General features: G+C 32.4%; 2 protein-coding genes across 2 annotated transcripts; one reads left to right on the top strand and one right to left on the bottom strand.

Annotated features, from left to right (window-relative positions):
* The first annotated feature begins 12,376 nt into the window (after positions 1 to 12,376).
* On the top strand, positions 12,377 to 15,336 carry LOC105801163 (glutamine synthetase cytosolic isozyme 1). The gene is made up of 12 exons (XM_012632498.2): positions 12,377 to 12,541; positions 12,852 to 12,891; positions 12,986 to 13,089; positions 13,164 to 13,212; positions 13,321 to 13,427; positions 13,501 to 13,588; positions 13,930 to 14,058; positions 14,137 to 14,211; positions 14,385 to 14,438; positions 14,539 to 14,576; positions 14,680 to 14,839; positions 14,919 to 15,336. Exons 1-12 carry the CDS (start codon positions 12,468 to 12,470, stop codon positions 15,069 to 15,071), a joined length of 1,071 nt encoding a protein of 356 aa, XP_012487952.1. The 5' UTR covers positions 12,377 to 12,467; the 3' UTR covers positions 15,072 to 15,336.
* Positions 15,337 to 15,515: 179 nt separating this feature from the next.
* Positions 15,516 to 18,599, bottom strand: LOC105801157 (receptor-like protein 7). The gene has a single exon (XM_012632493.2). It carries the CDS (start codon positions 18,597 to 18,599, stop codon positions 15,516 to 15,518), a length of 3,084 nt encoding a protein of 1,027 aa, XP_012487947.2.
* Between the last annotated feature and the right edge of the window lie 3,200 nt (positions 18,600 to 21,799).

The raw sequence follows: 21,799 nt of genomic DNA, 5'->3' as shown, positions 1-21,799 counted from the left end.
GAGTTTGAGAGAACTATACCCAATAGTCTCCTTGAAGCAGCCCCATTTCACTCTCACATAAGTGACTTATGTTGTTCGGCTTACCGAAACACACAATGGTCATTAAAAGCATTGCTTAACCTATCACATTTTTAGTCATTGTTTACATCATAGGAACGGACTTGGGATAAGTACCCCCACAATGACCTGACAATGTTCATACAATTAGGTTATCCCTTTGAACCTAGATCTTAGGATCTTCATTCAACTAGGTAAGGTTTTCCTTCACATAGCACGTTTAATTTCCATGGGCTTTAGTATCATTTCTTTCGATGTTTTATCAACCTAATCTCGATTTAAGCCTTTAATTAGCGGATCCGCAATGTTATCTTTTGATTTTACAAAATCAATAGAGATAACTTCGTTTGAGATCAGTTATCTAACGGTATTGTGTTGACAACGCATATGTCTTGACTTACCATTATACATTGCATTTTGTGCTCTACTAATTGTTGCTTGGTTATTATAATATATGAATATTGTGGGCATAAGTTTTGGCTAGTCAAGAATATCCTTTAAAAAGTTTTGAATTCATTCTACCTCTTCTCCAGATTTGTCTAGAGCTACAAACTCAGATTCCATTGTGGATCTGGATTTCCATGACATAGCTCTTCCTCCCAATGTAAAAGCATATCCACTTGTGCCTTTGGTATCTTAAATATCATTTATCCATTTGGTATCGAAAAATCCTTCTAAAACAGCAAGATATCTAGAATAATGTAATCTATAGTACCAAGTATATCTGAGATATCTCAATATCCTCACAATTACTTTCCAATGGTTTTCCCTTGGATTGTTTGTGAATCTGCTTAAACTACTCACGGTAAAAGCAATATCGTATCTAGTAAGGTACATTAGATTGTCAATGACGCTTGCATATTCCACTTGGTTAACACTTTCATCTTTGTTCTTGGACAAATGTTGGCTCATATCTATTAGAGTTCTGGCTATACCGAAATCATCCTTGCTAAATTTCCCAAGAATCTTGTCCACATAGTGTGACTGAGTCAATATAAGACCTTCAGATAACCTCTTAATTTGGATACCCAAAATCACATCAGCTAGTCCCATATTTTTCACGTCAAATCTTGAATTTAACATGTCTTTTGTACGTTTTACCATTTCAATGTTACTTCCAACAATGAGTATGTCATTAACATATAAGCATAGGATTATATATCCAATATCGGTAATTTTAACATACACACATTTGTCACACTCATTAATTTTGAAGGCATTTGTCATTGTGACGTTATCAAACCTTTCATGCCATTGTTTTGGTGCTTGCTTAAGTCAATATAAAGACTTCACCAATTTACAAACTTTCCTTTGTTGTCCTAGAACTAAATGACCCTCAGGTTGTTCCATGTAAATTTTTTCATCAAGATCTCCATTTAGGGAAGTTGTTTTAACATCTATTTGATGTACTTCTAGATTCTGCAAGGCAGCAATTGCAAGTATCATCCCTATGGAAGTTATCTTGGATACTGGAGAAAAAGTATCAAATTAGTCAAAGCCTTCCTTTTTTTATAACCTTTTATAACCAATATAGCCTTGTACTTATCAATTGTTCCATTTTCTTTCATTTTTTGTTTGAAAATCCATTTAGAATTTAATGGTTTAATTCTTGGAGAAAGATCCACTAATTCTCATGTATGATTTTGCATGATGGAATCAATTTCACTTTTAATATCATCTTTCCATGATGTTCTTTCGAATGACTATATAGCATCATTATACATTTGAGGTTTGGCCTTTAGCATAAAAGTTAGAAAATTCAATCCAAAAGACTTTTCTACCTTTGCTTGTTTACTCCTCATTGACTCTATCTCAGTTTCAACCTCGTCTGGACTATTTTCATCTATAGTCTCTGAATTTTGTTTAGTTGAACTTGAATCAACTTTTCTAGCTTTACAAGGGAAGATATTTTCAAAGAATGAAACATTTTTTTATTCCAATACAGTATTCTTGTAAATTTTAAGACTCTTTTATTCATACACAATAAACCTACATGTATTGCTATGATCTGCATAGCCAATAAAAATACAATTCACCATTTTATAACCTATTTTCATTTGCTTAGGTAACAAAGTCATTACCTTTGCAAAACACTCTCATACTTTCAAGTAGCTGTAAGAAGGTTTTCTATCTTTCCATAACTCATATGGTGTCTTATCCCTTTTATTGTGTGGAACCTTATTTAAAAGGTAATTAGCTGATAGAATAGCTTTCCTCCACATGTTCTGTGATAACCTTGAGCTTCCTAACAATGCGTTCATCATTTCCTTTAGAGTTTGATTTTTTTGCTTAGCTATTCATTTGATTGAGGAGAGTATGGTGGTGCTACTTCATGAATAATACCATGTTATGCACATGATTCACCAAATAGTTCAACATATTCACCACTACGATCACTTCTTACCATCTTAATCTTTTTATTAAGTTGGTTTTTAACTTCCTGTTTATAGAGAATAAATTTTTCTATAGCTTCGTCTTTGCTCTTAAGAAAATACACGTAGCAATACTTTGTGCTGTCATAAATGAAGGTAACAAAATATTTATTCTCTCCTCTCGTTTGAACAAACTTTAAGTCACAAACATCACTATGTATTAGATCAAGTGGTTATGTGCTTCTTTCAACAGTTTGAAATGAAGACCTTGTTAATTTTTCATCAACACAAGTTTCACATTTATGTTCATGATTAATGTGAAATGAAGGAATGTGCTCTAAATTAATTAATATACGTAAAGTATCATAATTAACATGTCCGAACCTATCATGCCATAAATCAAATGACTCAAGCATATAAACAGAGAAAGATGCAACATTCTTATTCATTGTCTTTGCTTTTACAAAAATTGCATTAAGTTTCCACATGTTATTTAATACATATCCCTTTCCCACAAACATTCCCCTCTTAGACAAAACTAGCTTCTAGGATTCAAACACTATCTTAAAGTTGTGTACACTAAGGAGTGTCCCAAAAACAAGGTTCTTACGTATGTTAGGCACATACAATACATTTTGAAGCTTTAGTTCTTTGCCAGAAGCCATCTTCAAGATGATAGTACCCTTCCCCTTGATTTTGGAAGTCGCAGCATTGCCCATATAGAGCTTCTCCCTATTTTCACAAGGTTCCAACTCAGAAAAGGAGCCTTTGTCACAGTAGATATGACGTTTGGCACTAGTATTAAGCCATCATTCTCTTGGATTTGAGTCAACCATGTTAACTTCAGAAATCACAACACATAAGTCCATATCTTCCACAACATTGATAGGAGTTTCCATTTTATGTTAAGAAACAAAACCAGAATTAGAAAAATTATCAACTTTTATTAGATGACAAGAATCTAATAAAACTTGAAACAAAAGTTTATACTGTCTAATAAAAATACAATAATACAATGCACTAGGAAAGTAACCCTAAAAGAGAGGTGGTGCACTCAGCACGCTTCAATACCAAGTTTTTCAAAGAACCAATCCTAAACATGCACTCTCATATTGTCTTTTTAATTCACCATTGATAAATTTCTTTTCATTTGATGTCACAATTTTGAAGCTACAATTTAAGTTTTCACAATTAAAGACACAATTAAGACCAAAATAAACAGAAAAATTTCTCTTTGATTTTGCTAAACGTTAGAATTAAAATTATAAAATAAAATCAAAATCAATTATGTTGAACGACAAGATTAAATACGAAACAAAATTATTTAATTAGATCTTTTCGGAAACAAAATCAAAATAAAATCATTAAACGGCGAGAATAAATCCCAAAATAGATTACTCAATTTAATTCTATTTTGGAAACAAAATTAAAATCAAATCAAATCTATTAAACACCGTGAATAAATCCCAAAATGATTTTATTTAATTTTAAATTCTCGTTTGGAAACAAAATAAAAATGGAATAAAATATGTTGAATGACGGAATAAATCCTAAAATGATTTTATTTAATTTTAATATTCGTTTTGAAACAAAGTCAAAAATGAAATAAAATATGTTGAACGACGTGAATAAATCCTAAAGCAGATTTTATTCAATATTTATTTTATTTTCAAATAAAAAATATTTTTTCGCTTTGGTTTCTCGTTCATCTCGGATTAGAAAATTGCAAAAATGACAAAGGATCTGTTTTAAAATTGTTGGACAAAACACGTTAGTGAACAAACATATAAATATAAATAAACAAATATTTATATATAAAATAAAATAAATTGAATAAATTATATTTAAATTATCATATAAGAAAAACTAACAAATAACATAACGAAAACCAGAAATCAAAAAGAAGAATCGAGTTTTACAATATGTTGATGCATGTTTTACACAGTTTCCTTAAGACAGATTCGGCCGCTCCTACGATACTTGGAGAAACGTTGGGCGACTGTCTTCCAGGATACAACAATACGATGATCAAAGCAGTAACACCTCTGCAGTAACACCTCTGCAGCAATCAACGAACAAACGTTGTCTTTTTCTATCACCGAAACGTTGGAAAATATGGAGAAGAAAAGAGAAAAATTTTGAAGAGCAAAATAAACTTGGTTTGAGAGAGTGTGATTGTAAAAAATTCTGAAGAATTATTAGCCTTTTATAGACATTCAATATGAAAGAATTTTGGAAATATCCGTGAATAAGAATACAAAATCTACATTAAATGAGTAATTAAATCAATTTGATTGGAATAAAATAAAATCAGGATATATGTCCAGACATTTTGCATTGCCCACGTCATGCGGGTGCGCCCTAACCCTGATGGGTTTAGATTTGCATTCCCTTACGCAAAAAGTAAGATTTCAAGCTTAGTCATTCAATAACCATTCAAGTGGGTTCTCAAATATATACACATCTCACACTTGGTATTTAACCAATGTGGGATCTAAGTTTTTCTTTTCCTCAACAAATATTCACAAGTAGCTTACTTTGAGCATCAATTTCTCATTCATCACTTAACCATTTTGAGCATATGATATATCGCTGTAAAGGTCTCATGGAGTAGAATATAAAACCATAATTTTATGATTGAACTCTCCACTTTTACCAGTCGAGAATATGCCTCAAAGTTTCCAAAAAATTACAGTTTTCCAACAATTTTTATATTTAAAAAATTTATTTAATTACTAACATGGCATACACGTGTATGTCATGCCAATAAAGTTAGCAAACATTAACTTTTCCATCCATTTTGGGATAATTTGTCAAGCAATGCAAGTTCAAGAGCTAAAAGAAGCAAAAAAAATTAAATAGAAAGTTAAAGTAACTTGTTTTTATCAAGTTAGAGGGGAAAATAAGTCATTATGCCATTTAATAATCAATACTCTGCCACCGAGACTTTCACTAGAATGACAAGCTTTAGGTACTAAATTTTGAATTCCATTAATATAAATCGGTTAAATTAATTTGAGATGAGTTGTTTATTTAATTTAATGTTTATAATGATCGATTAAATTAAAAGGTTAATGTGAAAATTTGTCACTATATTTTGAAATTTGTCACTATATTTTACTTTAATTGATATTTGCCATTATATTTTACTCTATATTAAATTTTACATTTTTACTTTTATTTAATTGAATTTTGGTACTAAAGTATGATTTTTGTTTAAATTTTGCTGCACAAAATTAATTGAGTTATTTTTCTTTTGATTTTTCAAAATTCTAAGTGTTCCTTCCATTAAATTAGAATTATAAGTTAATGTATTAATATTTTTGTAATTTAAATTATTATTAATTATTAAAATAAAATATTTGAAATAATATGTTTATTGATAGATTTTATTTCCATATTATTAAAATCAATATTGAGTGGGAAAAATAATAAAATAAATAAAATATAGTGGTAAAATTCAATGGAATTTAAAGTTCGATGAAACAATTCAATCACATAATAGTTGAATGGTAAATTTATCCGTACTCAAAGTTCAATTGAAGTTTTTGTCTTGTCTTCTACAAGTTTTGTTGTTGTTTATGCAAGTGTTTTTAGGATAGATTTGTTGTTATCCTCTTCAGTTTGGTAGATACTCGATTATCTTAATGATTTTACCTACCAATTTAGATCCTCTAGGGCTAATTCATTTATTATGATAAGTGCTTACAATTATCCAAGTATGTTATACTTAAGTCGTGCAAAAATCAATTATCAATAAAGTATTATTTTATTGTTGTTAAGGCTGAAGCATTTGTTAATATTGATAGGATTTATCTTTCACTATCAATACGAATGTTTATCATTTGTTTGTTTTTTTTCTAAATTATATTGGAAAATAATGAAGTAATTTCCCTATAGGTGAAAATGATTGGAGTTTGATTAGTTGTATTATCATATTTAAGAAGTGAGGGGCCGCTACTAAAGCATTGATAGAAGGGACATTAAGTTATTAAGTGATTTTGTTGGGTAGTCAAATTGGAGATGCGTATAACCTAAGCCTATAGGCATCATGGAAACAAATACCACAAAGTTTCCTTATACGTAAAGCATTTAAAGACTATTCCCAAAGGAGTTTTACTCTTTTATTATTAGTTTATTAGCGAATGTCTAATGATAGGTGCAAAAATTCATATCAAATAACCTTCATGAAAAACATAAATACGTTTGATAATTTTACTGATGTGGTGGTATACACACATAAATGACATGTAAGTATTTAAATAATTTTAATAATTTTAAATTTTTAAAACATTCTTTTATAATTTTTAATTTTTTAAAATTAATTAAATGCTAACATGTCATCTATGTATATGACACGTCAGCAAAATTAAAAAGCGTTAATTTACACTTAAATTCATGTGATAGATAAATATTTGTAAAGCGCTTGTAATTTAATTTAAAACTAGTGTCAATGAAGGCTTAAGCATAATTTTATGTCACGGTTCAATTATATATATTTGTATTTTGTGTGTTGTTATTTATTTTTAAATTTTTTATTGATTTACTTGAGGTTATCTTATTAATGATGTCTTGAAGATGGTAATTATTTTTCTCAATAATATCGTATTCATAAATAGTAAAACATTTATAAATATATAGAACATATCCATTAACTGATGTTAATTTACATATTCTTGATACTCCTATATTTCATGTTTAGAATTTACTTTTAGAAGATAAATTTAATGTTATTATATAAGAATAAACTGATCTAAGGCGATACGATACATTCTCTTATTTATAAAATAAAAACATTTACAGAAACTGAAAATTGCTTAATCATAATTATACTAGGTGTCGGTGAGAAATCAATTAAAACTCTAATAATAGTAAACTAACGTTATTCATCACTCATTCCATCCATAAATCGCAAATATTCTTAAATTACAAGACTAACCAAGAAAGGTATATTAAGTAATTGCCATATCAAAGTATACAATCGTAAATTTATGTAATAAGAGAATAGATGACTCATTTTCATTTCTTGTTAGTTACTATTCTTTAAATCATTTGATTTCTTTAATAAAACAATCAATTAAATCATTTGATCCTTTAAGTTAGGTTATGTACATAATTTAATTTTAATTTGAGAATAAATATTATTATATTTACTGATATTAAAGGGTTTAGTATCAATACAGGTTCATTTTCGAAATTATTTACGAAAATGAACCGCTTCAAAAAATAATAACGGGTATATATCGAAAACCCAAAAACGCGCTGACGTGAACGCGCTTTAGTAAAAAGCGTTGACGAGGACGCGCTTTTGGCCGTGCAATCCCCCAACAGTCACCTCCAACGGCCGTTTAAAAATCTAATCGTTGGGCCCAACGGTAAAAAAAAAAAGTATAAAATCCCCCCAACCCATTTTTTCACACCAATTTTATTATTCTTCCAACTTTCTCTCTAAATTTCTCAAAAAAGCTCTCAAAGCTCTCTAATTTTTTATTTTTGTTTGAATTAGTATTTTTTTTATAATTTCTAAGAAATTTGATTGTGTTAGCAATGACCCGGTAATTAATTCGTCTCGATGATAAACATATCTCCGTCGACCAAATGCAAATGGTAAGGGTTAATTTCATTTTTTTAATATTATTTAATTTTTATAATTTAATTAATATTTTTTATAATTTTTTATTATAGTCGGTAGATCGAGTGTTACAATGTTTTATTCGTAATCTACCTGGTCTTCCATCACCGTTGATTGAAAATTACTTGAGGGAAGTGGGTTTTTAGCACGTGGCCAATATAGGCCGGGGGTGTAAGTTGGACCCGAAACTCATCAGCGTGTTTGTGGAGAGGTGGATACCCGAGACACACACATTCTATCTTCCATGTGGGGAGTGTACATCACTTTGGAGGACGTGCAGTTACATGTGGGGTTACCGGTGGATGGGTCCGTACTCACCAGGTCCGCTCAATCTGCTGATTGGGGAGCCATATGTTACGATATTTTGGGTGTGATTCCGGATATTATTTACGGAGGCCAAATCGATATGGGCTAGTTACAAGAGACATTCTCGGTGTTGGGGGATGATTCGGTTGAAGTGCAAAGAGTACGATACGCACGGGTGTACATCCTTCAAATTCTCGAAGGTTATCTGATGTCGGACAAGTCATGAAGCCTCGTACATTTGAAGTGGCTGTTGAAACTCATCAATTTTAGAGCGGCTGGTGAACTCAGTTGGGGGTTTGCCGTGTTGGCGACATTATATTGGGAGATGTGTTGGGCGACGCAACGAAATAAAATCAAAATCGGAGGTTGCCTCTCACTACTACAATCATGAGCTTGGTTTCGCTTTCAATTTTTACGTCCTCGAGTGGACCACTTGTATACATTCCCACTTGTAACAAGGTAAAATTTGTATTAGATTTTACAATTATTAAATAGATTTAAAATAAAATATTATGCTAAAATTTTATTTAAATAGGTGGAACCATTCGCCGAGTTATAGGGGAATACCTACCGCTCTTGAAGATATACAACTTCTATTAGACCAACAGTCGGAAGCGCATGTAAGTATTTGTTTCATTTTGAACTATATATACATAACATAGTAGATTCGTATTTCGTATTTAGTATTATGTATATAACTAATATTTTTATCACGTTCAAATAGTTTCAATAGACACCATACAAGGATCCGGTACTTCAAGCAGCAATTCTAGATAAATTCCTACAGAATCCGAACATCTAACACGTTAGAGTCCCATTGGTCAACTATGCTACTGTCGAGATGCATCAGACGGATAGAATGTTGTGGCAATTCAGATTCCGACAACCGATTCCCGTGGCACCTGAGGTGCTCGATGATAGCACAAAATTGACTTACAGCGATTGGATACGCATAGGTCGCTCTTCTACTAAGAATATATTTAAATATGGAAAAATCTATACGATAATATACCTACTTGCGAACCAATTATCGTTCCAGAGTTAGCATGCGATCCAGATTACATGTCATGGTTTAGGATCTATGGCAAGCCACATTTGCTTTTGGAATAGGAGAGACGTCATGAAATCCATGTCGAAAGGGAACGACGGGGCCCTTTAAATCCAAATATAAGAGATGGCGAGGCGCGCCCATCAACAGCATCCACGCAATCAACGGCCCCAATGGAGCAAGTGACGATGCCCACACCACATCCTTTCAGATTATGCAAGGTGTGTATCCTAACCCTTATGTGTATCATTTTTCCATTCTTATGCTAGGTTGGAATGTATGACCCGATGCATCTCATTTCTTGATGACTTTGAGTCAATCAACGATATATAGGCCACCGTCGCAGGATGGACCACACGAGGCACCGTCGGGGAGCTCAAGTCATTTCCAATCCCCATTGCCTTATGAGATTCAAGCCGGTTACGCTCATTCGCCGTGGGTGATGCAAACACCTCCGCGATCTTTGTTCTATCAAGATGGGTCATCTTCCCAACACCCAAAACCAGAAGCTAATCCCAGACAACCACAATCCCGGTCGGAAGCTGAACCAAGAAGAAATTCAAAGCATAACCGTCAACCATCCCATGTGGCACTGGTTCTGATTAGTACATGCATTGATTTATTTTTGAATATTTTTGTACAAATTATTTTTATATTGTTTCATTAAATAAAATGGAAGTTCTTTTGAATATTTTTGTACAAATTATTTTTATATGGTTTTATTTAATAAAATAAAAGTTATTTTGAATATTTTTATACAACTTATTTTTATATTATTTCATTTAATAAAATAGAAGTTTTTTGAATATTTTGTAAATATATTATTGACTATGTATCCTACTTAAAGCGTTTTTTAAAAAATTCATCTTGTCAAAATAATTTTTCGAACACATCATGTCAAATTTATTTTTCAAAATACATATTGTCAAAATTATTTTTCCCATAACAATGCTTAGCAATTAAAAAAATTAAACCCTAAAACCCTAAACAATTAAAAACCTAATACCCTAATTTAATTTTTCTTAATCTCTATCGAACCCTAAAACTCTAAACAAGTAAAAACATAATTCCCTAATTTAACTTTTTCCAAACCCTAATCAAACTCAAAAACCCTAAACCTAGGTCCTAATTTGCAAATAACCCAGTGCAGATTACACAACCAAAATCGCGCCCTCGTCAGCGTGCTTTTAACTGACACAAGGAAAAACAGCGTTGACGTGGAAGTATTTTTCTGGGTTTTCCCCTAAAAATGCGTCCATGTTAATGTATTTTTGAGTTTTCGATCCATACCCTTTATTATTTTTTGAAACAGCCCATTTCCATAAATAATTTCGGAAATGAGCATTTATTGGTACTAACCTCGATATTAAAGGATTATATTTTTATTTATTTTATTACAAAGTCAGGAGGGGATTAGATCACTTGGTCATTGAGATCTCAATAAAAAATTGATAAATTTATAAAATAATCATTTTAACCTTCCGTTTAATTTTTCATATTTTTTAGCCATTAACTTACGTTTTATGTCAAATCATCCCAAAATGAATGGAAAAACTAATGTTTTTTAAATTTTGCTGATGTGGCATACACGTGGATGGCATGCAAGCATTTAATTATTTTTTAAATTTAAAAATTTTAAAAATATATAAAAATTATTTTTAAAAAATAAAAATCATTAAATTTATTAAAAAGTATAATTTTTTTTTTAAATTTTAAAAAATTAATTAAATGTTGACATGCCATCCATGTGCAATTCACGTGTATGCTACATCAGCAAAGCTTAAAAAATTAATTTTTCCATCTATTTTGAGGTAATTTGACAAAAAATACAAGTTTAAAGGCTAATAAAAAATTAAATGGAAGGCTAAAATGACTTTTATAAAGATAGAAAACCCAAATAAATCATTATGCGTTAAAAATTTAACTAATACTCTTTTATATTGTTGACAAATCTCTATTATTGAAATTTAGAAATTGACTCTATTAATAATATATATTATTGATTAAAGTATAGTGTTGTCAAAATTAAAATAAATTAATCAATTAAAATGAGAATCAGTGATTCGTCGAATTTAAACTGTATGATAAGAGATATACAATTTTTATGAATGGAAGAGTTATGGTTTTTATATTTTATTTAATTATTGTTGAATTGAAATTGAATAATTTAAGTAAACCTAATTAATTATAATATGTTCACATTAATAAATTTATAGATTTTGTTCACCATTATTTATTTCCTTCGTCTCTCCGCGTCCATAGAGAGTCATGAAGATAACCAAAGGAGGCAAGCTTATGAAAACGAAATTAGAGAATAAATAAATAAATAAAGGATTCAATTTTGATTTAATGATATGATGATAGATTTAAGGATTCAAAAATTTTTTATTTTCAATTTGGCTATTATTATTTTAGTTAAATTTGATGATCAATTTTTAAAAATAGTTAAATTTGACAACTAATCTTTTAAAAAAATTGAATGAGAATTTTTAACGAAAATACTGATTAAACCATTAAACTTTAAATTTAATAACCCGCATGATAATTCACATTTATTTTATATAATTTTTAAATTTTTAAAATTTTAAATTATTTATTAAAATGATGTACAAATGAACTGAGTTAAAAACATAAAAGCCAAATGGATAAAAAATATAAATATTAAAAATTAATTAGAATTCGTAAAAGGAAAGGGATTAGACGGTAAATTAACCTCTAAGAAGCTGGATTTTTCTGACTAGTTACAAGATTCCTTTCCACAGCGATAATTACGATTTGTACCCAATTTTTTTTAATACTATAAAAAGAATCTAAAATATTTTAATTCCTTTTCTTTATTGAAAAATATATTCACGAAATTAATTACTTACCAAAAAAAAAAACAAAGTGTAAAAAAGAAATTGTAAAGCAACACATTCAACAGTCGCAGCTGCCAACCGCACTATAAAAGGCAATGTACGAAGCAACCTTCTTCCCACTGTCTTCATCTTCTTCTTTGTTTGCCACAGAGTATTGAGAAAACTCTCTTTGTTTCAATCCCTTATTTGCTAATATGTCGCTTCTTACAGATCTTGTTAACCTTAATCTCTCCGACTGCACTGACAAAATCATTGCTGAATACATATGGTCAGTCTCCAAGCAAAAAAATCACTTCAAATATCTCATTAATATGCTTAACTTAATGTTACCGTCAATGGATGTTTCTCTTTTTGGTTTCTAGTTTCTTTTGTTCATTCTCTGTTTCAAGAATGTTCCAGTTTCTAAGTTAATAACTGTGTCTTTTCGTGAATATATTTGTAACTTAGAAGAGTTCAAAATATTAGCTTTTGATCATCTAAAAGATGGTTATGTTTTGGTAACTTTTGTTATCGTTTCAGCTTTCTCTGGAAACTATTGTTTTTTTTTCTTATATGTTTATTTTATGTTTGTTGAATAGGATCGGTGGATCTGGGATGGACCTCAGAAGCAAAGCAAGGGTAATTGATTTTTTGCCTCTTCTTTTGGAAGCTTTTGGTTTTCATTACTTTCTAATAATATATCAAGTTTTTATTTTTTTTTGGTTATTTAAAGACACTTTCTGGTCCTGTAAGCGACCCTTCAAAGCTACCCAAATGGAATTATGACGGTTCCAGCACAGGTCAAGCCCCTGGTGAAGATAGTGAAGTGATCCTATAGTATGTTTTCTTTGCTTCTTTGGCTTTCTCTTATATTTCTCCTGTTTATTGATTTTATTATTTTTATCATCAAGTCCTCAAGCTATCTTCAAAGACCCATTCAGGAGGGGCAACAATATTCTTGTAAGTTTCTGTTTCATCTTTTGGGCTAAAAAAAAAATGAAATTTTTGGAGTGATGATTTGCATATATCATGGAATTGATTTTCTTTGAACTCTAATGATTGAGTCAGGTTATGTGCGATGCTTACACACCAGCTGGTGAGCCCATCCCCACAAACAAGAGATGCAACGCTGCCAAGATATTTAGCCATCCCGATGTTGCTGCGGAAGAGCCCTGGTAGTCCTATTTCCAATGACAGGTTAAACTATTTTCCAGCTGTGCGAGTTAATGTTGATTTGCTTTGAAACAGGTATGGAATTGAGCAAGAGTACACCCTGTTGCAGAAAGATGTTAAGTGGCCAATTGGATGGCCTCTTGGTGGCTACCCTGGACCTCAGGTACTCTTTTCTTTCTTTCATTCAAAGCAATGTTCAGAAATCTCCCCTGAAAGTCAAACTGTTGGAATGATGTATGTTGAACTTAGACGACTTTTAGTTGTTGATTCAATCCATCGTGCTTCAAAGGTTATTTTTAGAGGATTTATGTAAGTTTACAGATGTCAAGTTGGTACAGATTCCCCTTCAGAAACGACATACAAATTTACTTTCAAATGTCACCATGTGGACGGATGATATTACTAGCACGTGATTGCTCTTTTTTACTTGCCTTGAACATGTATGTTTTAAGAAAGATAAAAATCTTGGGTATGATTTTGTTTTTTGGGTTATTTTGTTGACAGGGTCCTTACTATTGCGGTGTTGGTGTGGACAAAGCCTATGGGCGTGACATTGTGGATTCTCATTACAAAGCATGTTTATATGCTGGGATTAATATCAGTGGCATCAATGGAGAAGTGATGCCCGGACAGGTAGAATGATTGCATAATACTCTGCTATGTTTCTCAGTTATTATGTTTAAGCTTAATCTGTCTTCATCTTTTTAACAGTGGGAATTTCAAGTTGGTCCGGCGGTTGGCATTTCTGCCGGAGATGAGTTGTGGGTTGCACGTTACATTTTGGAGGTAATCTAGCATGCTTGAGTTAAGATTACTCAAACCCGCGTCCTTGGTCATCACATCCACACGAGTGTTGGACACAAATACTTGAAGAAAAATGAAAAATCAGAGTGACATAGTTATCAAGAGGTTTGCTTCAACTCTTTTAAGTTAATTTGATCTATGTTTGTGAATTACAGAGGATTACAGAGACTGCTGGAGTGGTGCTCTCCTTTGATCCTAAGCCAATTCAGGTTGGACTTGTTGGTTCCATTAGCTTTTCTTTTGCTCCATATCAACAAGCGGTCTTAGTCTTACAGTTTTTTTTTTTTTTTGAATGTTGTTTGATCCCAGGGAGACTGGAATGGTGCCGGCGCTCACACAAATTACAGGTACCATTTGAATTTACTTTGAGAAGTTCATGGAAGAAACTGATTAATTAAGTACTTTTTATTATCGTTATTTCCTAATTGTGAAGTTCATATGATGTTTTAGTACGAAGTCCATGAGAAGTGATGGAGGCTACGAGGTTATCAAGAAAGCAATTGAAAAGCTTGGGCTAAGGCACAAAGAACACATTGCTGCCTATGGAGAAGGCAATGAGCGTCGTCTCACCGGCCGGCACGAGACCGCCGACATCAACACTTTCTTATGGGTAAAAAAATGAAACACCTTTGACATCTTCTATATAACATCATAATATCTGATTTCTCTGGATTGTTTACATCCAATAGGGTGTTGCAAACCGTGGGGCATCAATTCGTGTTGGGCGAGACACAGAGAAAGCCGGAAAAGGGTATTTCGAAGACAGGAGGCCAGCATCGAACATGGATCCGTATGTTGTCACGTCCATGATTGCAGAAACCACCATCCTGTGGAAACCATGAGGGGAAGCCCATGTTTGGGATGCTGTTTCCATGGTAGAAAGAAAGGAAAGAGCCAAAGTGTTTGTTTTGTTCCCCTCCAGTAGGATACACTCATTTCATTGCACTTAGTAATTAGGTCAGGTCATGGTTGCCCTTGCTTGGAATTGAGGTAGAAAGGGTTGTTTCTACTGCTTTCTTGCAATTACGGTTAATCTTGTGTTAAATAAATGAGAATGCTTTTATTATTATTATTATTATTAATGAAGGGCTAGATTTTGAGTTTCAATATCACCTATTTGTTTCTCTTTGTTTTATTACACTAATTTAAGAAACAAAAACTAAGTATAAAATTTTCAATGTATAAAACTTGAAGAATTATCTTCAACAAACATAAAATTGTATAAACCCAAAATGAAAAATAAGGAAGTTAAAAGCATAGGAAGGAAGAACTATGAGGTAGTAAATTCAATAGTTCCAGGGAACCTTTTTCCAAACAGAAATCCAGGAGAAGCCGTACCAATTAGATCCATTCCAACTATTACTCACTACCCACGTCCCCAACACCCTCCTGAGCCAGCCGTATTTCCATGCGTTGAAGTTCCATCCTAGTGACATTCCAAGTATCAGTCCACCTCCATATCCTGTCAATACTATTTTCCATCCAAACTTTATCACGCTCCACATTCCTTCATCTTCGGCTTCATCCCAACCCAAATGAGTCGATGCTGGAACCTCAGGATTTCCACAGGTTTCTGTCAAAGGGTACCCACACAATCCTGAATTTCCTTCATATGAATCGTTGTTAAATGTATTAAACTGTGCTCCTTGAGGTACTGCCCCTTCAAGCTTGTTATAAGACACGTTGAAGACTACAAGGAAGTTAAGTTTGGATAGCTGGGGAGGGATTTTTCCCCACAGCTTATTTCGAGAAAGGTCCAAAGATTCAAGGTTCGAAAGTTCCCCCAAAGATAATGGAATTCTACCACTGAGTTTGTTGTTTGACAAGTTAAGCATACGAATCAGCTTCAACTCACCAATGGCTTCTGGGATTTCACCTTCCAACTCGTTGCTTGACAAATCAATAGCTGAGATGGAATCTGGAACGTTCTCATATTTCAGGTTCCGGCCTTTCATTGCCAATGTAACTGCGTAATTGTAATAATCATACCACACATATTCTCTGTTCTGGAAGCTTGTGTTTGCCAACATGTAGGGTGACAACAAGTTGGTACTGTGAACTTTCATGGCATTCCAAATATTGAAGTAGTCAGACGGCAACTTACCTCTTAAATGATTGTTGGAGAGGTCAATTACTTGCAATTTGGAGAAGTCTGATTTGGTCTGAGGTTTCCCTATCACACCATGCAATCTGTTGGATTTCAAGGTGAGAACCTTGAGTTTTGGAAGACCACCTAACCAATGAGGAAAGCTATCATTTATCAGATTGTTCCCAAGAATTAGTTCCTCTAATTGCGTACAATGGGCTAGTGATCTTGGAATTTTCCCTTGCAATTGATTTTGGCTCAAGTCCATCATTCTTAACCTGCAGTTCTTGGTATATGTTGGAGGAATAGCACTGATGAAGTGGTTACTTTGAAGGCTGAGAACTTCAAGAGAGTTAGTCAGATTGGCCAAGCATGGCGGCAGAGTCCCAGTCATATTGTTATTGGACAAATCCAAGACAACTAGAGAAGGAAGATTGCAGAACATTGGTTCGATTTCTCCCGACAGCATGTTATTTGAGACTTTATAGGATCTGATGGAAGGCGGTGGATGGGGCAATGATCCTTGCAACATGTTGGATTCAAGGTTGAAATCCTTCAAGTTACTCCATGGAAGAACTGCAGGAAGCTTCTGAAATATATATCCTGTCAGAGAATTGAAGCCCAAATTTAAGTACTGGAGATTTTGTTTTCCCACGCCCCAGAACCAATTTGGGATTTGGCCATGAATTTTGTTCTCAGCAAGTTCCAAAACCTCCAACTCATCTTGACTACGTAGAAAACTTGGGAACTCAGATAAGTTGCATGAAGCCAATCCTAGGAGCTTCAACTTTGGAGGAGCGACATTGATGCTGACATTGGTGAGCAAGGACAAGTAGTTACCTGAAAGTTGGAGTCTGGTGAGAGCTTTAAGCTCAAGAAAGGACTGCAACTTGAGAGTTCCATTTAGATGATTTGTATGCAGATAAAGAAGCTCAAGATTCTGGAGGTTGAAGATTGATTCTGGTATGGGACCACCCAGATCATTGTCCTGGAATTTTATCCTAGTTAGCTTGGTGAGGCTTCCAATCCAGGGTGGGATCTGACCATCTAGTCCATTGTCATAAAGATATAACCAAGTGATTTGGGTCAAATTTTGGAGAGACGGTGGGATTTGACCAGTTAAATTGGCTTTGGACAAGTCCAAGTATGTGAGATTGGTTTGTGTACCAATCCAAGACAAGTTTCCCTGGACGAAACTGTTGGTGGCAAGGGACAGATAAAAAAGCTGAGTAAGGTTGGATAAGGAAGAAGGGATCTGCCCCGAAAATTTATTATCAGACAAATCCAAAGTATGCAGTTGATTTAGGTGTCCAATTGAAGAAGGAATAGGTTGGGAAAAGTTGTTATAAGAAAAATCAAGATATTTGAGTTGAGTAAGGCCACCAAGTGAGTACGGTAGCTTCCCAAAAAAATGGCAGTGGCTAATGTCCAAATATTCCAAGGACTTGAAGTTCCCGATTGACTCCGGCAGCTGTCCTGAAAACCTCGTGTTTGCTAACCTTAATATCAAAAGAGAATGATTTTCCCTAACATTAGGTAAAGATCCACTAAGTTCCTGATTGGACTCCAGGCTGATACACTCAAGATTTGGTAACTCAAAAACTGCAGTGGGAAACTTACCACGCAAGTCACAGTTTGATAGTATCAAAGCTGTCAATGAATAAAAATTTGCTAACATATTAGGTACTGAGGAAGAAAGTGTGACATCAGCGAGATAAAGTTGTCTGAGATTGGTTAAGTTGTGAAGCAGAGACCTCAACCCTGGTTTCCAAAGCTTCAATGAGTTTCCCGAAAGACTAAGAAGCTCTAGTTTTGATAGCTCTAGGATTTCCAATGGGACTTGACCAGAAAAGTTGGAGAAAGAAAGGTCCAGATACGTCAGGTTTGAGAGGTTGTTGATCCCTGAAGGGATTTCAGAGTTAATGAAGACATTGTCAGCAAGACTAAGGCGTTGCAGGTGACGAAGACGGAAGAGGGTGGTGTTGGAATTGATTGAACCATAAAGATAACTGCTACTAAGTTCGAGGACGACTACATGACCGGTGATGTTGTCGCACTCCACCCCATTCCATGAACAACAATCAACACTTGGGTCCTCCACATTCCAGTATTCGGTTTTCGGATAGGCATCGGGACTGCTTGAGGCAGAATGTTTGATGATAAAGCTTTGCTTGAAATGCAACAAAGCTGAGCGCTCATCAGGGTGACACAAGGGCTTTACTGAACAAACTAGAGAAAACAATAGGAGTAAAGCAAGCAGGATGAGGTGAAAAGCTGAGCCCATAGTAAAAAAAGTGAATGGATTTGCCATGAAAATGAGTTGGTTACTGACTATTTATTGAGAATCGAATTGGTTCCACGACTTGGATACGTGAAGACTATGCTTAGAGTCTTAAATTTGTTTGTCGATGGACCATGTCAAAATTCCAAAAAGGTTGTGACACTGTGTAGTTGCCATGCCTACCAAACACCTTAAGATCGTATCATATTCCTATCAATTCAAATCAAGTTGTTCACTTTAGCATGTTACACGTTTAAACAACTTTTGCTGATCACTATTCATTTTAACCACAATAGACTTAGTCAATTTTTTTTTTTTTTTTTGCATTGGTCAAATTTCGATTTTAATTTCTAGACCACACCCAAATTTAAAATTACATAATAATAATTAAATTTTAATTTTAATCTCTATGCTACACATATATATATTAATTTTTAATATAATTTGATATAAATAGAATTATATATCAAAAAGTTGCCACGTATAGTGGATGTATAAACATATTTGATTAAATATTAAGTATAAATAATTGAGGTCCGACATCTTTTTGCTGTATTGAAACCATCAATCTGTAAAAATTATATTTGTTAAATATAGTGTCTGTCTGTGATGTATTATAGGTTATGGTGGCAAAGAATCTTTGGACCCAATCTTGAAGCAAATACAGTAGATTACGTGGACCCTTGGATTTGCCGTGAAAATGGGAGGAAGATGCCTACTTTATTATTATTATAATTATTCTAAAACTTTAATGAGTTAATAATAAATTAATTTAATTAATAATATTTAGTTATTTAAGGAAAAATGTTGTTTACCAAAATCTATTTGTAATGATGTCATTTTCTATTAATGAATTTTGCTTAGCAAAATATATATGCTTTTAAAAAATTAAAAATAAATACAAATAATTAAACATTATGAATGTCTTATTAAGTGGATACCCATCAAGATAAAGATAATTTTTTATATACTTTAAAATCTAATAGTCATTAGAAGTTGATCTCTATTTCATTTATACTTCTTATGCCTATAAATAGAGACTTTGAGAAGATTTATAAATATTCGATTGATCAATAAAATATACTCTCTCTTTTCTCTCCCATTTTCTTTGTTCTTTACTTTCATCTTTTATTTTAGAACATGTTATCAGCACGATTCTCTTTTATTTTATAATACGGACACTCTAAATATGTTGCTCAAGTTGTTGTCAATTACCTTCTAGAGCTATTACAATTTTAGTGTTCAATTAAGGCCTGCGCACTATGGGTAATCATTAGAGCCTTTAACCACTCAGTGCTAGTGATAATAGCCAGGGTGATGACAATAATGTTAAATATCTTTAGGTATATTTTACTATGATTTATTTATTATATCATGTTTATTATTTTTGGAGACTAATCATGACAACATGAATAGATAAATCCTGATTTGAAATCCACGTATATTTGCGATAGTTAGGGGTGAGCAAAACTCGATTCGACTCGAAAAAATCGAAAAAAAATTCGAATTTCGAGTTAAACGAATCGAGTTATTCGAGTTAATCGAGTTATTCGAATCAACTCGAATATTTTTTTCGAATTTCGAGTTCGAACCGAGTTGAGTTTTCGAATTTGAATAACTCGAATAATTCGAATATCAAACTATAATATTTTACATTTTTACCCCGAACTCCCAAACCTTTTTACTTTTCCCTCAAAACTTTTACTCCTTCCCACTTTCCCCCCAAAACTTTTACTCCCCTCCCCTCCCAACCCCCCAATCTACCCAAAATCCATTTCCCACCAAAATTTTACTCTCCTATTTATTTTTTCTCAAAATTTTACTCCCAAAAACCCTCAAAACGTTTTATTTTTCCCCAAAATTTTTACTGTCTCCCACTTTTCCCCTAAAACTTTTATTTCCTTCCCATCCCACCTCCCATCTATCCCAAACCCTCCCCCTCCAATTTTTTTTTAATATTTTCCCTCCAAAATTTTACTCCCCCCTATTTACTTTCCCTCAAACTTTTATTCCCAAAACTTTTTATTTTTCCCCTAAACTTTTACTTCTCACCCTTTACTCTCAAATAAAAAATCAAAATTATCCAAAAAAAATCACTAAACATAAATAGTAATAATTTTATTTATATCTACTATTTATATTATTAAATTAAATTTCACATTTTATATTATTTATATTATTGAATTGTTTAGTCATATTGAATATTTATATTAAAATTGAATTATTAATTATGCCATAAAATATTCGTGTTAAAATTTTAAATTGGTATCAATTTCACATTTTATTTTTAAAATAACTTTTATTAAAAATCATATTTTTACGCTTAATATATTTTTAATTCTAAAATACATAGTGACAAGAATCAAGATAATTGAAACAACTAAGCAAGCAAAGAAGCTAACCAATATATAAAAAATTAATAAATAAATTAGGAAGTGATGAAAGTTAATAAAAAATTTGATTAAGGTGGACAAATTTTATTACGATGGGTGACAATGGTTACAAGGACCCAAAATTATTTTTTAAAATTTAACTCGAACAAATATATTCGATTCGATTCGATTCGAATTCCATCTCACTCGACTCGATTTGAGAAAACTTCAAATAAAATTAGGATGATAAAATGAGATTCGAAAACTCGATTAACTCAAAAATTTTTGATTCAATTCGATTCGATCGAATGCTCACCCCTAGCGATGGTGATTATGAAATAAAAAAAATCCATTGGGACATTTATAAGTTCGTCCTAGTAAATCTATTGCATTTTCCCCGAAGTGAACACAATCATAAAAGAAAATAAAAACCAATATTATTTCAATATTTAGTAGTACAAAATTAGTTGAAAGCTCTAGAAGAGCTAATATATTAATATCTTGTGATGGTTAATCCATTGGTTTTAAAATATATTCATAATGGATCTCATATTGAGATTGTGAATGAGAAAAATATTATATCTCATATGAATCAAAAGAGGATTGAATTATTGATTACTCTTGTTATTAAATTGAATTGATTATGATTATCTTTGTGATATCTTTTGTCATCATCTCCATTAAGGGTTGAAAGTAAAATATTTGAATGAGAAAGATCTACTTATGAGTAATAGAATATGATAATTCTATCTAAAGCTCGTTATGGTTGGATGCACTTGAAGTTGCAATTTTTTAAAAAAAAAACTATGAGTATAACTCTACAGTATTCAA

Source organism: Gossypium raimondii, chromosome 7, assembly GCF_025698545.1.
Source record: "Gossypium raimondii isolate GPD5lz chromosome 7, ASM2569854v1, whole genome shotgun sequence".
Classification (NCBI taxonomy): Eukaryota; Viridiplantae; Streptophyta; class Magnoliopsida; order Malvales; family Malvaceae; genus Gossypium; species Gossypium raimondii.
This window is presented reverse-complemented; position numbering and strand designations above follow the sequence as displayed.